The sequence below is a fragment of the Nerophis ophidion genome, linkage group LG20 (genome assembly GCF_033978795.1).
Source record: "Nerophis ophidion isolate RoL-2023_Sa linkage group LG20, RoL_Noph_v1.0, whole genome shotgun sequence".
Taxonomy (NCBI): domain Eukaryota; kingdom Metazoa; phylum Chordata; class Actinopteri; order Syngnathiformes; family Syngnathidae; genus Nerophis; species Nerophis ophidion.
Window position 1 is genome coordinate 41,441,199 of NC_084630.1, and position 17,684 is coordinate 41,458,882.

The window sequence follows — 17,684 nt, forward strand, 5'->3', positions numbered from 1 at the left end:
AAGCCATGGGAGAGAACGACTCCTTGGTTCAAAGGGGTTTCTCTTACAAAACGTTTTTCTAGATCCACCAAAAGTTTCCTTTCGAGGACACCGTGCTGAGACGTCTTCAAGGTCAGCGCTCGAGGGGATGAACGCTATGAAACTGTCAACTGGGGGGGGGCGGCATATGGAGTCTTGGGGAAAAAGATGAAGTTGTCAGACCGGCAAGAACGTCTGGAACTTCCTCCAGTTGTTCTAACCAAAGCGCAGGGAAAAACAACTAAATGTAGCCTCTTTCACACAGAAATCCTATCACCGGTGTCTTTTACACAGAACTCAGTGGAAGGCAAGAAAATGATGTGCCAGTAGGGCTGGGCGATATATGGAATATACTGGATATATGGCGGGGTTGTCTCTGTGCGATATAGAAAATGACTATATGGTGATTTTGGAGTATGTTTTTATTTTAGTGAGAGCTTGCTAAGATTTTGGTGTGAGGTAGGTGCTTTGGAAGTATTGTAGTTGTGTTGAGAGATCTTTTTTAGAAGATCTGAAGGGGGACTGTTGGATTTGGTTGTCTTTTCCTTTCCTAGTCAGATATTGTTGGATTTGGTTGTCTTTTTAATTTCCTAGTCAGATTTTAGAACAACTAAAGTGGGAGCCTTTTACATAGACCTTGAGTTTGGAATGTCGGAATGAAGCCATAACAAATCTGTTATCTCAACTGTCCAAAGTAGGGAGGAGAAGAAGAGGGGCGGGGGAGAAACTGCCATTTTAGGATTAGATCAATTTGGACCGAGCTTTGAAATGTTGTGTCTAGATTGATCTCCCAAGGCGCTTTGGTAAAAATTGGCAACCTCTGTCTCTGATTGATTTAAAACCAGCTTATGTGTCATCAAACAATCTGCGGCCGTTGACCGAAGGAAGAACAGGTCCAAAACGCAACACTTCTCACGCAGTTGCTTTTAGCTGCGGGCATTACACTACAGGCTCTTCTGACTCTTTCCTGTCTCTCCTTCTAACTGACATAAAACAAGCGCACCTTCTTACATACGTATACGCCCTCGCGGAGCAGAGAGGTAGCGGCATGTTTAACGTTAGCTATGGCACGAGTGGTAATACGAGAGAAAGAAGGTGCGAATCTAGTAACAAATGAAGGAAGAATAAATTCCCAAGAAAAACAGCAGGGGGTCCATCGTCTGGCGGTGGTTTGGCTTCAAGCGGGAAGATATTAAACAGACAACCGTAATAAGTCAAGTATGCGGCCAAAGCGTTGCTACAAAAAGTAGCATTACTGCTAATATGTAGCATCATTTAAAAATGTCACCTGCTAGAGAATAAAGAGTGCTTGAAACTCCGCATGTCAACATCTCTATTCGGTGCCACACCCACAAAATGCCCAAGCAACCATTTCTGGATCAACACCGTATAAAAAAAAATAGTCAACAACAGAAGGAGATAACGTCCGCAGGAACCTACCACATAGCGAAGGACATACACTATTTGATTTCCTATTATGCAGCTCATTTTTATTTGACACTTATTGAAATATCTTGTGTGACATCATGCACAAAAGTGCACTTTATTTGTTTTAAACTATTGTAGTGGCGTTCTGTACAAAAAGTGCACTTTAATGTAGTGTTGTTTTGATATGTCTTCTTAGTGACATCATGCACAAAAGTGCACTCATAGCTTGTTTTAAAATGTCTCTGACAATCTTGCACTTTCTGTTTTGGAAATGACATGAATGTTTGTGCCACTGCTTAATAAATACACTTTTAGTTGTGATTTCACTCTCTGCATGAAAGTTTAAAAGTAGCATATATTAATGCAGTATGAAGAAGAATGTTTGAATGTAGACACATAGAATCATCATACTGCTGTGATTATATACATCAAGTGTTCATTCAAGGCTAAGGCAACATATGCAGATATATATGGTCTATGGTGACATGGCCTAAACATATCCATCCATCCATCCATCCATTTTCTACCGCTTATTCCCTTTCGGGGTCGCGGGGGGCGCTGGCGCCTATCTCAGCTACAATCGGGCGGAAGGCGGGGTACACCCTGGACAAGTCGCCACATTATCACAGGGCCAACACAGATAGACAGACAACATTCACACTCACATTCACACACTAGGGACCATTTTAGTGTCGCCAATCAACCTATCCCCAGGTGCATGTCTTTGGAGGTGGGAGGAAGCCGGAGTACCAGGAGGGAACCCACGCATTCACGGGGAGAACATGCAAACTCCACACAGAAAGGCCTAAACATATCCAGATATTAATAAAAGCCCATATCGCCCAGCCCTATGTGATCTCCCATAAAGTTGAGGTCATTACTTTCCACTACCCATGCACAATATATTTTTTTAGAGCAAAATCTAAAACTTCTTTCTTCCCCAGACTAAGGTCAATAGACAATAACTTATTTAGAGTAATGGACGACAAGGCCTAAAATCAATATTACGATACACAGAATATTGCAGCCTACTACGATAATATACAATTTGCTATATATTGTATTTTCCAGATTATAAACCGGTACTTTTTCCCAACGCTTTACACCCAGCGGCTTTTAAAACGGTGTGGCTGATTTATGGATTTTTCTCTGCTAGCGGTCAGAATGTTTTGTATTCAACAAATAGCTTTTATAATACACTGAAAGAAACAATTAAAAGGTGTATTATTGTTTGTGCTATGGTGCTATGGCGCCAACCCAGTTTGCACGCTGCAGGTGCTGCGGGAGGAAAATTGTGCCTTGAACCAAAAGTATATCCGTTCATAGCGTTTTTGCTCAAAAGGATTCTTTGTTCATCACTCAGAACAACATTTGTAAGTTTTACAATACAACTAAAACAACTTGTACTTACTAAACTGTCACATGTGTGACGTGTGTTAGTGTTTTCATGCATATTTGTACGTGCTATCATAATGTAATCAAGCTAGCTTGATTACTCTTAACATGTTTAAGAGTGTCTGTGTTAGTATTATTAACTTACAATGGCATTCTTTTTGTATTGTTTCAGTTTTATAAATTCACCGAAAGTCACCTTGGCGTTTTTGAGTTTTATTTAACTGATTGGAGAGCTAGCTTCCGCAGCCAGTGAGTCCATGACAGTGACTTTTGTTTTGTTTAATCAGCCGTTTTACTGCCGTGTTACAGACACCGTTTGTATGTAAATAAACATTTACAACTGCTACTGATAAATGTAAAAACATTTTGCTCTTCTAAAATTTGGTGTGAGTGAATTAAAAATCGGTGCGCTTTTTAGCCCAGAAAATAGGGTAAATGACACCAGAAACATTTCAAAATGATGAAACTTAGAGCACACGTTTTCCAAAACTCACCTGTCAAAGGAGCGAATCTGCAGGGAGTCTCTTCCGATGTCGCTGAGCCCTGCGAGAAAGGCCGGAGGCAGCAGGCTTGGATCCACGGCGAGGTCGTCGGGCGTGCCGCTCACGAGGCTGCGCAGGATGTCCTTCACGTTTTTGCCCTTGGCATCGCCATGACCGGCGGTGGGTTTGACCTCCGAGGACAGCGTGGACAGGGCCTCCGAGATGGCGTCCGGGCCGCCGTGGGTCGCGAGCGAGGACGAGAGATCGGCCTCGCTGACGGCGGTCGAAGTGTGGTCGTCAACGATGCCAGAATCGTAACGCCGGAGGGAGACGCCATTCTCCGCTTCCATAGCGGCAGAACAGGCAGCGACATCTAATATAAAGACAATGAAGCAGGTTTAGTCTAGTTTTATAGTGCAGTCTACTCCGTTTACTGTAAAACACTCACTTTTTTAGCAGGCGAGCTACTTTTCTAATGACCAAGTCGAGGTGATCTACCTCATCTTCATATATATATATATATATATATATATATATAAAAAATATATATGTATATACGTATATATATACATACACACACACACACACACACATATATATATATATACACACACACGCATATATGTAAATATATATACACACACATATATACATGTATATGTACATGTATAATATATATACATACACACACGTATATATACACACATAAATACACACACACACATATATATATATATATATATATATATACACACACACACACACACACACACATATATATATATATATATACAAATCTATATATACACATATATATATACAAACACACACACATCTATATTATATATATATATATATATATATATATATATATACACACACACACACATATATACATGTATATGTACATGTATAATATATATACACATGTATATATACACACATATATATACACACATCTATATATACACATATATATACACACACATCTATATATACACATATATATATGTATATACGTATATATACACACACACATATATGTACATATATATACACACACACACAAATCCATATATATATATATATATATACACACACACACACATATATATACATGTATATGTACAATATATATGTATATATACACACAAGTATATATATACATGTGAATACACACACACACGTACACATACATATGTATACACATCTATATATACATCCATGTATACATGTGTATATATATATATATATATATATATATATACACACACACACACAAATGTATATATGTATATATATTTACACACACACATACATATATAATTAGATTTTATACATATATAATTAGATTATATATATATATATATATATATATATATATATATATATATATATATATATATATAAATAATTAGAGCAGGGGTGTCCAAAGTGTCTGCTCCTAATTTTTTTAAGGGCCCACGTAAGGCTGGGCGATATAAACAATATATCATGGGTTTGTCTCTGTGCGATATAGAAAATGACTATATGGTGATATTGGAATATACGTTGTTACGCAGTTGCTTTTAGCTGCGAGCATTACACTACAGGCTCTTCCCACTCTTTCTTGTGTCTCCTTCTCGCAGAGACATAAAACAAGCGCACCTTCTTACATACGTCACACTCTGGCACGTGTGCAACGTCATTCGCTCTCGCCAAGCAGAGAGGTAGCAGCCTGGCTAACGTTAGCTGAGGCAGGTCGTGCAAACAGAGCGGAGCGAGTGACATTAGAAGAGAGAGAAGGTGCGAAACTGATCACAAATGGAGGAAGAACAATAAATGCCCAAAAAAACAGCAGGGGGTCCATCATCTGGCGGTGGTTTGGCTTCAAGCGGGAAGATATTTAACAGACAACAGCAATATGCATAGTTGAAAAAGTAAAAAAAAAAACTTTACTACAAAAGGTAGCAGCAATACTAATTTGTTCTTTCATTTAAAAAGTCACCCGTGAGAGAATGAAGAGTATTTAATAAATACAGTTTTGGTCAATTGACTTAGTTGTGATTTCCCTCTCTGCATGGAAGTTTAAAAGTAGCATATATGAATGCAGTATGAAGAAGAATGTTTGAATGTAGACACGTAGAATCATCATACTGCTGTGATTATATGCATCAAATGTTCATTCAAGGCCAAGGCAAAATATTGTAATATATATCGTATATCGCGATATGGCATAAAAATATTGCAATATTAATAAAAGCCAATATCGCCCAGCCCTAGGCCCATTTTGAAGATATAATTAAAAAGAAAAGAAATGGATTAAAACGAGAGAACGAGAACATGTTGCTATGTTGACACAAGGCTGTTACTTTCCTTTGCTCAAAAATTAATAATAAATCTAAATTAATGTTGTTCAGCCATTCAAGGCTCCAATTACATTTGACATTAAATATTATTAATATATTGCATATTTTGTGTATGGCATATAAAACGTTTTTTTTACAAAAAGGGCATAAAAACAAACAAAAAAACCCATTAAAAAACATATAATCAATAGATAGCTTTGTAGTTGATTTCGAGATGTAAGTGTTGAAAGTGAAAAAAAATATATATGCTATGACTTTTTTTTAACATGAGTGGGGGGGCCTTTTGGGATCCCCCGGTAATTTTAAAAAAATAAGAAAGAATTACTTTACATTAAATATTCCACCTTCAAATTTATTTTGGGGGAAAATAATGCATCCATCCATCTTCTTCCGCTTATCCGAGGTCGGGTCGCGGGGGCAACAGCCTAAGCAGGGAAACCCAGACTTCCCTCTCCCCAGCCACTTCGTCTAGCTCTTCCCGGGGGATCCCGAGGCGTTCCCAGGCCAGCCGGGAGACATAGTCTTCCCAACGTGTCCTGGGTCTTCCCCGTGGCCTCCTACCGGTTGGACGTGCCCTAAACACCTCCCTAGGGAGGCGTTCGGGTGGCATCCTGACCAGATGCCCGAACCACCTCATCTGGCTCCTCTCCATGTGGAGGAGCAGCGGCTTTACTTTGAGTTCCTCCCGGATGGCAGAGCTTCTCACCCTATCTCTAAGGGAGAGGAAACTCATTTCAGCCGCTTGTACCCGTGATCTTATCCTTTCGGTCATGACCCAAAGCTCATGACCATAGGTGAGGATGGGAACGTAGATCGACCGGTGAATTGAGAGCTTTGCCTTCCGGCTCAGCTCCTTCTTCACCACAACGGATCGATACAGCGTCCGCATTACTGAAGACGCCGCACCGATCCGCCTGTCGATCTCACCATCCACTCTTCCCTCACTCGTGAACAAGACTCCTAGGTACTTGAACCCCTCCACTTGGGGCATGGTCTCATCCCCAACCCGGAGATGGCATTCCACCCTTTTCCGGGCGAGAACCATGGACTCGGACTTGGAGTTGCTGATTCTCATTCCGGTCGCTTCACACTCGGCCGCAAACCGATCCAGTGAGAACTGAAGATCCCGGTCAGATGAAGCCATCAGGACCACATCATCTGCAAAAAGCAGAGACCTAATCCTGCGGTCACCAGACCGGAACCCCTCAACGCCTTGACTAAAAATAATGCATATTTTGTGCTTTTGTGATAAATAAACATTATGTTCTTTGGCAAAAATGGCATTAAAAAAAGTTGAAGAGTTTTCAGCGTTAAAAAATAATAATAAAAAAATAATAAATAACATATTTTTCACATTTCTATGAGTGAGACCCTTGCGGGTTTCCGGGACCAAACTTGAGAGTGAGCCGTGAAGGTTAAAAACATCTAGATAATGAAAAGTATCAAAATGGCCCCCTCGTGCTTTAATTAATGAAAGTTGGTGCAGGCCTTCATTTGAGCACATGCTGTACCTGAGCTCCTCCCAGACTGTGTTCTCTGAGCGTCTTTCCTGTCATTGTGGGGCTCCAGGATGTCACGGTACTTGGACACCATGAGGACGGAGATGAAGTAGACCACGGCCAGAGCCAGAAACTGAGCCTGCTTATTGTCCTCCTGGAACGAAACAACATGCACTAAAAAACAAGTCCTGCAAGGGTCAGTTTGTTCGATAAAAGTATGACAACGTAGACGACCCACGTGCATCCACCAGATGTTTGTATGCACCCTCAAAGGTTTGCAAGAAGGCAACATGTTCCATATAGTAAGTCGGGTCGAATAAAACTTGACGTCTTTTGAATCCATTAAAAAAATCAAAAGAAAAAAATGCCACAGCTTAATCAAACCTGAAGATAGGCGCACTATTTTTGTCTCATGTTGAGATGAAAAGTACTGGACAATTATGGCAAAAATAATAATTTTTTTAATTCATATTAAATTTCCATTCATAAGTGATTATTCATTCATTTAAAAAGTATTTATTGTACCACCAAAAGGCAACTATACATACTATTTCAAAGAACGTATATGAATTAGTAATAAACTAGTCAAATAACAATAATAAATAAAAATATCCGCAGTAATACAATAAAACAAATAGTTTTCAATTAAAACATTTCCAAATTCCATTTACCACCTTTTACACTTATTTTCCCATCATAGAGTGTGTGCTTTTTGTGTTATAAATATAAAAAATATAATTTATCAATGAATCAATCATCAATCAATGATTGATGATTGATTCACCTTTCCCTCTTTGAGCTGTAATTTGACCCTCTTAACAAGGTAAAAACTACAATATAATACAAAGTAGTGTATAGTTCTAACTTATATCTGTCAGTAGACACGTTATGGAAGATAAAAACTACATTTAAAATACAAAGTAGTGTATAGTTCTAACTTAAATCTGTAAGTAGACACGTTGTGGAAGGTAAAAACTACAATATAATACAAAGTAGTGTATAGTTCTAACTTAAATCTGTAAGTAGACACGTTGTGGAAGGTAAAAACTACAATATAATACAAAGTAGTGTATAGTTCTAACTTAAATCTGTAAGTAGACACGTTGTGGAAGGTAAAAACTACAATATAATACAAAGTAGTGTATAGTTCTAACTTATATGTCAGTAGACACGTTATGGAAGGTAAAAACTATAATATAATACAAAGTAGTGTATAGTTCTAACTTAAATCTGTAAGTAGACACGTTGTGGAAGGTAAAAACTACAATATAATACAAAGTAGTGTATAGTTCTAACTTATATGTCAGTAGACACGTTATGGAAGATAAAAACTATAATATAATACAAAGTAGTGTATAGTTCTAACTTATATCTGTCAGTAGACACGTTATGGAAGATAAAAACTATAATATAATACAAAGCAGTTTATAGTTCTAACTTATATGTCAGTAGACACGTTATGGAAGATAAAAACTACATTTATAATACAAAGTAGTGTATAGTTCTAACTTATATCTGTCAATACACACGTTATGGAAGATAAAAACTATAATATAATACAAAGTAGTGTATAGTTCTAACTTATATGTCAGTAGACACGTTATGGAAGATAAAAACTATAATATAATACAAAGTAGTGTATAGTTCGAACTTATATGTCAGTAGACACATTATGGAAGATAAAAACTATAATATAATACAAAGTAGTGTATAGTTCTAACTTATATCTGTCAGAAGGCACGTTATGGAAGGTAAAAACTACAACCTAATACAAAGTAGTGTGTAGTTCTAACTTATATCTGTCAGTAGACACGTTATGGAAGATAAAAACTACAATATAATACAAAGTAGTGTATAGTTCTAACTTATATCTGTCAGAAGGCACGTTATGGAAGGTAAAAACTACAACCTAATACAAAGTAGTGTGTAGTTCTAACTTATATATGTCAGTAGACACGTTATGGAAGATAAAAACTACATTTATAATACAAAGTAGTGTATAGTTCTAACTTATATCTGTCAGTAGACACATTATGGAAGATAAAAACTATAATATAATACAAAGCAGTTTATAGTTCTAACTTATATGTCAGTAGACACGTTATGGAAGATAAAAACTACATTTAAAATACAAAGTAGTGTATAGTTCTAACTTATATCTGTCAGTAGACACGTTATGTAAGATAAAAACTACATTTAAAATACAAAGTAGTGTATAGTTCTAACTTATATCTGTCAATACACACATTATGGAAGATAAAAACTATAATATAATACAAAGTAGTGTATAGTTCTAACTTGTATATGTCAGTAGACACATTATGGAAGGTAAAAACTACAATATAATACAAAGTAGTGTATAGTTCTAACTTATATATGTCAGTAGACACGTTATGGAAGATAAAAACTATAATATAATACAAAGTAGTGTATAGTTCTAACTTATATCTGTCAGTAGACACGTTATGGAAGATAAAACTACACCATTTATGATACAAAGTATTTGTATTTGTATGATTGTAAGAAGCCGTAATCGAAATTTGATCAGTTGTCCAACCCCAATAAATCTGCAACGCATGTTCTGTGCAAAAAAAAAAAAATATTAGTGTTGGTGACTTGTTCCTGTTAGAATAATTATGTATATATTATCATCATAACTATATGCTAAAGGGCCGTTACTATAAAGTATTGTCAATTTGTGTTGAAGGGTTTTTTCTGTATTTGTGCAGAGCTAGCAATCTGAGAGATTGCTTGCCTTTCTTTTCCATGAGTGTTCTGTTCAGATACCGCCTGCTGACTGCCAAGGCCAAACTTTGTGTTCTGGGACCAGCACAAGAACAGACTGGGCGATAGCACCAAGTGTCAACATATTTGCAATTTTGTATCATCATATCTTGTCGAGTCCACTCCCCCCTTTTCCCTTAGTCACGATGACGTCATAGGGATTTCCTTAATAAATACAGGAGGCACGCGGGCTGTGCTTTAGAACGTTGTTTGGATCTGTAACTAGAGTACAGCCTAAAACACCTGTCTCCTCATGAGCTCTATTTAACCCTGTGTCTGCTTGGTTCCTTGCTTCTTGTCTGATTAATAGATGTCACCAGTGTTTGAACCTGACAGTTCCCCATGTTATGAATCCATGGTGGCTTGAAACAGGAAGCTACAGGTGAAACTACTGCCCACAACTCACGATATCTCTGAAGACGACAGCCCGGAGGCGGTTGATGTCCATGTCCTGTAGCAGTCGCTCAAAGTCTCGCACCGGAGACAGTCCTCCCGTGATGGCGTCCACTGGACTCTGTGTGCACAGGACATGAAAGCACGTTGAGACATTTCATTTGCTGCAAACCCCGACACACATAAACAGGTGCTGGTCATATTATTAGAATATCATGAAAAAGTTGATTTATTTCATTAATTCCATTTAGAAAGTCAAACTTGTAGAATGTATACATTCATTCAGAACATACTGATACATTTCAAGTGTTTTTTGCCAAAAAGGAGATGATTATAGCTGACAACCAATGAAAACCCTAAATTCAACATCTCAGAAAATTAGAATATGGTGAAAAGGTCAGATATTGAAGACACCTGGTGCCACACTCTAATTAGCTAAGTAACTCAAAACACCTGGAAAAGCATTTAAATGGTCTCTCGTTTTGATTCTGTATGACACAATCATGGGGAAGACTGCTGACTTGACAACTGTCCAAAAGATGACCATTGATACTTTAAAGAAGGAGGGCAAGACACAAAAGGTCATTGCCAAAGAGGTTGGATGTTCCCAGAGCTCTGTGTCCAAGCACATTAATAGAGAGGCGACGATGTGCTAGAAAAAAGTGTACAAGCAAGAGGGATAACCGCGCCCTGGAGAGGATTGTCAAACAAAACCGATTCAAAAATGTGGGGGAGATCCACAAAGAGTGGACTGCAGCTGGAGTCAGTGCTTCAAGAACCACCACGCACCGACGTATGCAAGATATGGGCTTCAGCTGTCCCATTCCTTGTGTAAAGCCACTCTTGAATAAGAGACAACGTCAAAAGCGTCTCGCCTGGGCTCAAGACAAAAAGGACTGGACTGCTGCTGAGTGGTCCAAAGTTATGTTTTCAGATGAAAGTAAATGTTGTATCTCCTTTGGAAATCAAGGTCCCAGAGTCTGGAGGAAGACAGGAGAGGCACAGAATCCACGTTGCCTGAAGTCCAGTGTCAAATGTCCACAATGGGTAATGGTCTGGGGTGCCATGTCATCTGCTGGTGTTGGTCCACTGGGTTTCCTGAGGTCTAGGGTCAATGCAGCAGTCTACCAGGAAGTTTTATGCTGCCTGTCGCGGACCAATTTTATGGAGGTGAAGATTTCATTTTCCAACATGACTTGGCACCTGCACACAGTGCCAAATCTACCAGTACCTGGTTTAAGGACCATGGTATCCCTGTTCTTGATTGGCCTGCAAACTCACCTGACCTTAACCCCATAGAAAAGCTATGTGGTATTGTGAAGCGGAAGATGCCAGATGCCAGACCCAACAATGCTGAAGAGCTGAAGGCCACTATTAAAGCAAGCTGGGCTCTCATAAGTGAAGTGAAGTGAATTATATTTATATAGCGCTTTTCTCTAGTGACTCAAAGCGCTTTAACATAGTGAAACCCAATATCTAAGTTACATTTAAACCAGTGTGGGTGGCACTGGGAGCAGGTGGGTAAAGTGTCTTGCCCAAGGACACAACGGCAGTGAGTAGAACAGAGGAAGCGGGGATCGAACCTGGAACCCTCAAGTTGCTGGCACTGCCACTCTACCCACCGAGCTATACTGCCTCACTGCAATTTGTTTGTTACTTCTCTTGGACTGCATTTGTATGTGTGACGAGACGGCAATAAACAGCAATTGTTGCATCCGGGCCAGTAACATTTTTATTACATAAACTTTGAAATTGTCAGACATATGTATTCTGGTATACCACTAATGGTAACATTAGCTTGCCGGTTGTGTACTTGTTATATTGTTTTGCCTTGAAAATGTGTTACTATGAAGAATTTGCAAACAGCACCATTAATTAATATCATCCATGTCTTCCTAGCCCTCTCCTTGTTCAACCCCATGGTTGGTAAAACAAACTTCTGTCAATTGCTAGAGTAAGACCGAATGTTTTGGCCGGATCTTACAGGGTTCACACTGATATTTGCTACACTAACCACCAACACGGAGGCTTGTAACGTCAACCTAAAGCATAAATAGTTAACAGCTTGCATCACGAAGTACCATTTATTTCCAGACAGACGACACACCTGGGCACTACACTATTGCACTTGTTTTTTCGAACAATGCACAAAATAAATCTCACCTCAAAAATACAATTATCCCCACAACACAAGATCTTTACAAACTGACAGCTGCCCTCAAACATTTAATTTCCGGTGCAACATGACACCCCGCAATCGCTGACAGAGGATTCCAAAAATGTGTTTGTATCACATTTTCTTAGTTTAATTTTCTGTTGGATTTGTTTCGTCATATTGTTTGCTCGGTAAGTAGAGTGTTTGCAATATTCAGCAAAGAAGCGATCTCTATCTACTGAGTATTATATAATGAGCACATCAAGTGCTTGACAGGTTAAGTGTCTAATCAACCAAGTAGTGCATTTGAAAAGAAGGTACATATGTAACACCTGAGGAGTGCAACAGACTGGTCGACTTTATGCCACGCCGTATTGCTGCAGCAATTCAGGCAAAAGGAGCTGCAACTAAGTATTGATTGCCGTACATGCTGAAACTTTCCATGTTCATACTTTTCAGTTGGCCCACATTTCTAAAAAATATTTTTTGGTACTAGTCGAACTACGGCTTCACGGTGGAAGAGGGGTTAGTGCGTCTGCCTCACAATACGAAGTTCCTGCAGTCCTGGGTTCAAATCCAGGCTCGGGATCTTTCTGTGTGGAGTTTGCATGTTCTCCCCGTGAATGCGTGGGTTCCCTCCGGGTACTCCGGCTTCCTCCCACTTCCAAAGACATGCACCTGGGGATAGGCCCCTCCCACTTCCAAAGACATGCACCTGGGGATAGGCCCCTCCCACCTCCAAAGACATGCACCTGGGGATAGGTTGATTGGCAACACTAAATGGTCCCTAGTGTGTGAATGTTGTCTGTCTATCTGTGTTGGCCCTGCGATGAGGTGGCGACTTGTCCAGGGTGTACCCCGCCTTCCGCCCGATTGTAGCTGAGATAGGCGCCAGCGCCCCCCGTGACCCCGAAAGGGAATAAGCGGTAGAAAATGGATGGATGGATGGATAGTCGAACTAATGTTCTAATTTTCTGAGATACTCAATTTGGGATTTTCAGTAATTGTCAGTACTAATCATCAAAATTTAAAGAAATAAACATTTCAAATACATCACTATGTGTGTAAAGAATTGATATAATATGTAAGTTTCACGTTCTGAATATAATTACTGAAATAAATCCACTTTTTCATGATATTCTAATAATATGAACAGCACCAGTATGTGTGGTACAGTTCGGGTCTTCACAGCTCTCCCTACAGGGAGGGTGTGCTTAACATGATGTCTTTTCGATAGAGCCGCTGCATTATTGATGAGCTTTAACACCCAGTTCAAGGAAGAGCGGCGGGACTTTACTGGAAGACCCAGGATCAAATCCACAGAAGAGGGAAAATACAATGACAAAGGTGTGCGTCTGCTGGAGCAGCAACCAGTGGGGGGTAATTCAATCAGCACTCAGATAATGGAATCACGCTTGTGGTCAGTGGGAGGAAAGGGCAGGACTTTGTTTAGTCCAGTCTTTTTTGGCATATAGTGTGCTGTGAGATACAGTCTAGTGTGCCGTGGGAGATGATCTCATTTCACCTATTTGGGGTAAAAATATTTTTTGCAAACCAGTAATTGTAGTCTGCAAATTATGTGTCGGTGTCGTGTAATACTCTTCCATATCAGTAGGTGGCAGCCGGTGGCAAATTGTTTTGTAGATGTCTAAAACAGTGGGAGGCAGCGTGCAGGTAAACATTTGTCTAATGCTTAAACCACAAATACACAAAAGGTGAGTGCCCCTAAGAAAAGGCATTGAAGCTTAGAGAAGGCTATGCAGAACCAAACTAAAACTGAACTGGCTGCAAAGAAAACAAAAACAGAATGCTGGACGACAGCAAAGACTTACTGTGGAGCAAAGACAAGGTAGATCCGAACATGACATGACAATCAACAATGTCCCCACAAAGGAGGATAAAAACAACTGAAATATTCTTGATTGCTAAACAAAGTAGGTGCAGGAAATATCGCTCAAAGGAAGACATGAAACTGCTACAGGAAAATACCCCAAAAAATAGGAGCGCAAGACAAGAAGTAAAACACCACACACAGGAAAACAGCAAAAAAGTGCAAATAAGTCAGGGTGTGATGTGACAGGTGGTGACAGTACACCTACTTTGAGCTTGCCTATGCTTTAAAGTCATATCCAACAATTGCGACAACGATTTTTTACTGTCAACGGAGTTTCGTTTTTTTAGTGTTTTCTGCTGGTGGTGTGCCTCCGCATTTTTTCAACTCCAAAAATGTGCCTTGGCTCAAAAAAGGTTGAAAAACACTGAGCTGGTCAGACCACACAATGGAAACCATTGTTGTCCAAGTGGAAATCGGGAGAAATTGGTGAGACTCCCGGGAGACTTGGCAAGGTTGGCAAGTATGAGTATCAGCGGTGAATGCGCTGCATACCGGGGGGCCAGTTCTAATGTTAATTTGACATTGCTTCCAGGTCTATGTCTTAGTTTTTCCTCTGCTTTTGTCTTTGTTTACTGTCTTTAGTTCCTGTCAGCACTCTTAATTTGGTTCTGTTTCCTGTTTGTCTCCCTGAGTGCTGTGTCCCCTCAGCTGTGGCTGATTGGCACCAGGCCACACCTGGTGTCAATCAGCCAGGGACTATTTGAACCTGTTTTGTCCTTCAGTCAGATGCTGGATTATTGTTGTTTCGATGTCACCACTACCTGTCTTGGCGCTTGTACCTTTGTCTACTTCTGTTCCCTTTGCTCATGCCATAGTTCCGTCGTGTCACAGTAAGTGTTTTTGTTCTTAGCCAAGTTTGTTATCCGCCTCGTGCGCGCCTTTTGTTGGTACCCTTTTGGTTTGTTCTTGTTTTAGTGTGTAATTAAATCATGTTTTCTTACGCAATGCCTGCCTCCTTCTCTGCATCTTGGGGTTCATCACCAACAAACTGTGACACAAAAGAAATTACACGGCGGCGCAGGCCAGAGTTTGACACCCATGTCCTAACTGATCTTTTTTGTAACCCGCTTAATAAATGAAGTGTACTTTTGTACTTATTTCCCTTGGAACTTTGAACGACACCTGACATTCCTGGTTCGAGCCCCAGCTTCCATCATCCTAGCCACGTGCGTTGTGTCCTTGAGCAAAACACTTCACCCTTGCTCCTGATGGGTGGTGGTTAGCACCTTGCATGGCGGCCATCAGTGTGTGAATGTGGAAATAGTGTATTTGTTATTATGAATGTTACTAGATACTACATATATACTTACATCATGTATATATTACATGTTATTATGAATGTTACTACATGACATATATACTTACATCATGTGTATATTACATGTTATTATGAATGTTACTACATGACATATATACTTACATCATGTATATATTACATGTTATTATGAATGTTACTAGATACTACATATATACTTACATCATGTATATATTACATGTTTTTATGAATGTTACTACATGACATATATACTTACATCATGTGTATATTACATGTTATTATGAATGTTACTACATGACATATATACTTACATCATGTATATATTACATGTTATTATGAATGTTACTAAATACTTAAATCATGTATATATTACATGTTATTATTAATGTTACTAAATACTTAAATCATGTATATATTACATGTTATTATGAATGTTACTAAATACTTAAATCATGTATATATTACATGTTATTATGAATGTTACTACACGACATATATACTTACATCATGTATATATTACATGTTATTATGAATGTTACTACACGACATATATACTTACATCATGTATATATTACATGTTATTATGAATGTTACTAGATACTACATATATACTTACATCATGTATATATTACATGTTATTATGAATGTTACTAGATACTACATATATACTTACATCATGTATATATTACACGTTATTATGAATGTTACTACATGACATATATACTTACATCATGTATATATTACATGTTATTATGAATGTTACTACATGACATATATACTTACATCATGTATATATTACATGTTATTATGAATGTTACTACACGACATATATACTTACATCATGTATATATTACATGTTATTTTTAATGTTACTAAATACTTAAATCATGTATATATTACATGTTATTATGAATGTTACTAAATACTTACATCATGTATATATTACATGTTATTATGAATGTTACTAAATACTTAAATCATGTATATATTACATGTTATTTTTAATGTTACTAAATACTTAAATCATGTATATATTACATGTTATTATTAATGTTATTACATGACATATATACTTACATCATGTATATATTACATGTTATTATGAATGTTACTAAATACTTAAATCATGTATATATTACATGTTATTATGAATGTTACTAAATACTTAAATCATGCATATATTACATATTATTAATATGAACTAAATACTTAAATCATGTATATATTACACGTTATTATGAATGTTACTACATGACATATATACTTACATCATGTATATATTACATGTTATTATGAATGTTACTACATGACATATATACTTACATCATGTATATATTACATGTTATTATGAATGTTACTACATGACATATATACTTACATCATGTATATATTACATGTTATTATGAATGTTACTACATGACATATATACTTACATCATGTATATATTACATGTTATTATGAATGTTACTACATGACATATATACATACAGTGTGTGTATATCAAAGGATGATGGATGCTTATGGATGTATTTTTAAAGTGCTTTTATAGGCAGAAAAGAGCAACTCTCATTAGCTCCATTGTTAACTGACTTTTACTAGCATTTATTTACGAGTTAGAATGCTTTAAAAAAAGGAAAAACGTGTGTTCTTGTCTCATAAGGTTTGTGAATGGTAGGGAAAATGCCAAGCAAAGTGCAGGATTAAAAGGGAAGTGAGCAAAGTGGCAAAAAGATCAAAGACATGTGAAGGGTATGACTTGCCTGTGCCGACACGGATTTGGCCGGAAGGGCGGCGTTGCTTTCTTTGGTGTGCTTCAAGTGTGCTTGCTGACACTCCAGACAGTTCCTCACCGCCATGGCACAAACTGGGGGGAAGATGCATCACAGATAGAATTATCAAGCCAGGCAGATGCACAGATGTGTGTGACAGGAAGTGGGGGAGGGGAGGAGCGGCAGTGGCCAGGAGAGGAAAAAAGAAGGAGTGACAAGGTGGAGACATCTCTGGCATCACGG

At 38.2% G+C, this 17,684-nt stretch overlaps 1 protein-coding gene across 1 annotated transcript in view; it reads right to left on the reverse strand.

The window, feature by feature from the left end:
* lrba (LPS-responsive vesicle trafficking, beach and anchor containing) overlaps positions 1–17,684 on the reverse strand; it is a 971,728-nt gene that overhangs the window by 782,029 nt on the left and 172,015 nt on the right. The window contains exons 26-29 of the mRNA XM_061881243.1: positions 17,433–17,536; positions 10,361–10,468; positions 7,183–7,324; positions 3,336–3,696 (exon numbers count right to left, since the gene is read on the reverse strand). Of these exons, the coding sequence (XP_061737227.1) occupies positions 3,336–3,696; positions 7,183–7,324; positions 10,361–10,468; positions 17,433–17,536 (715 nt within the window). The remainder of the gene's footprint in view (positions 1–3,335; positions 3,697–7,182; positions 7,325–10,360; positions 10,469–17,432; positions 17,537–17,684) is intronic.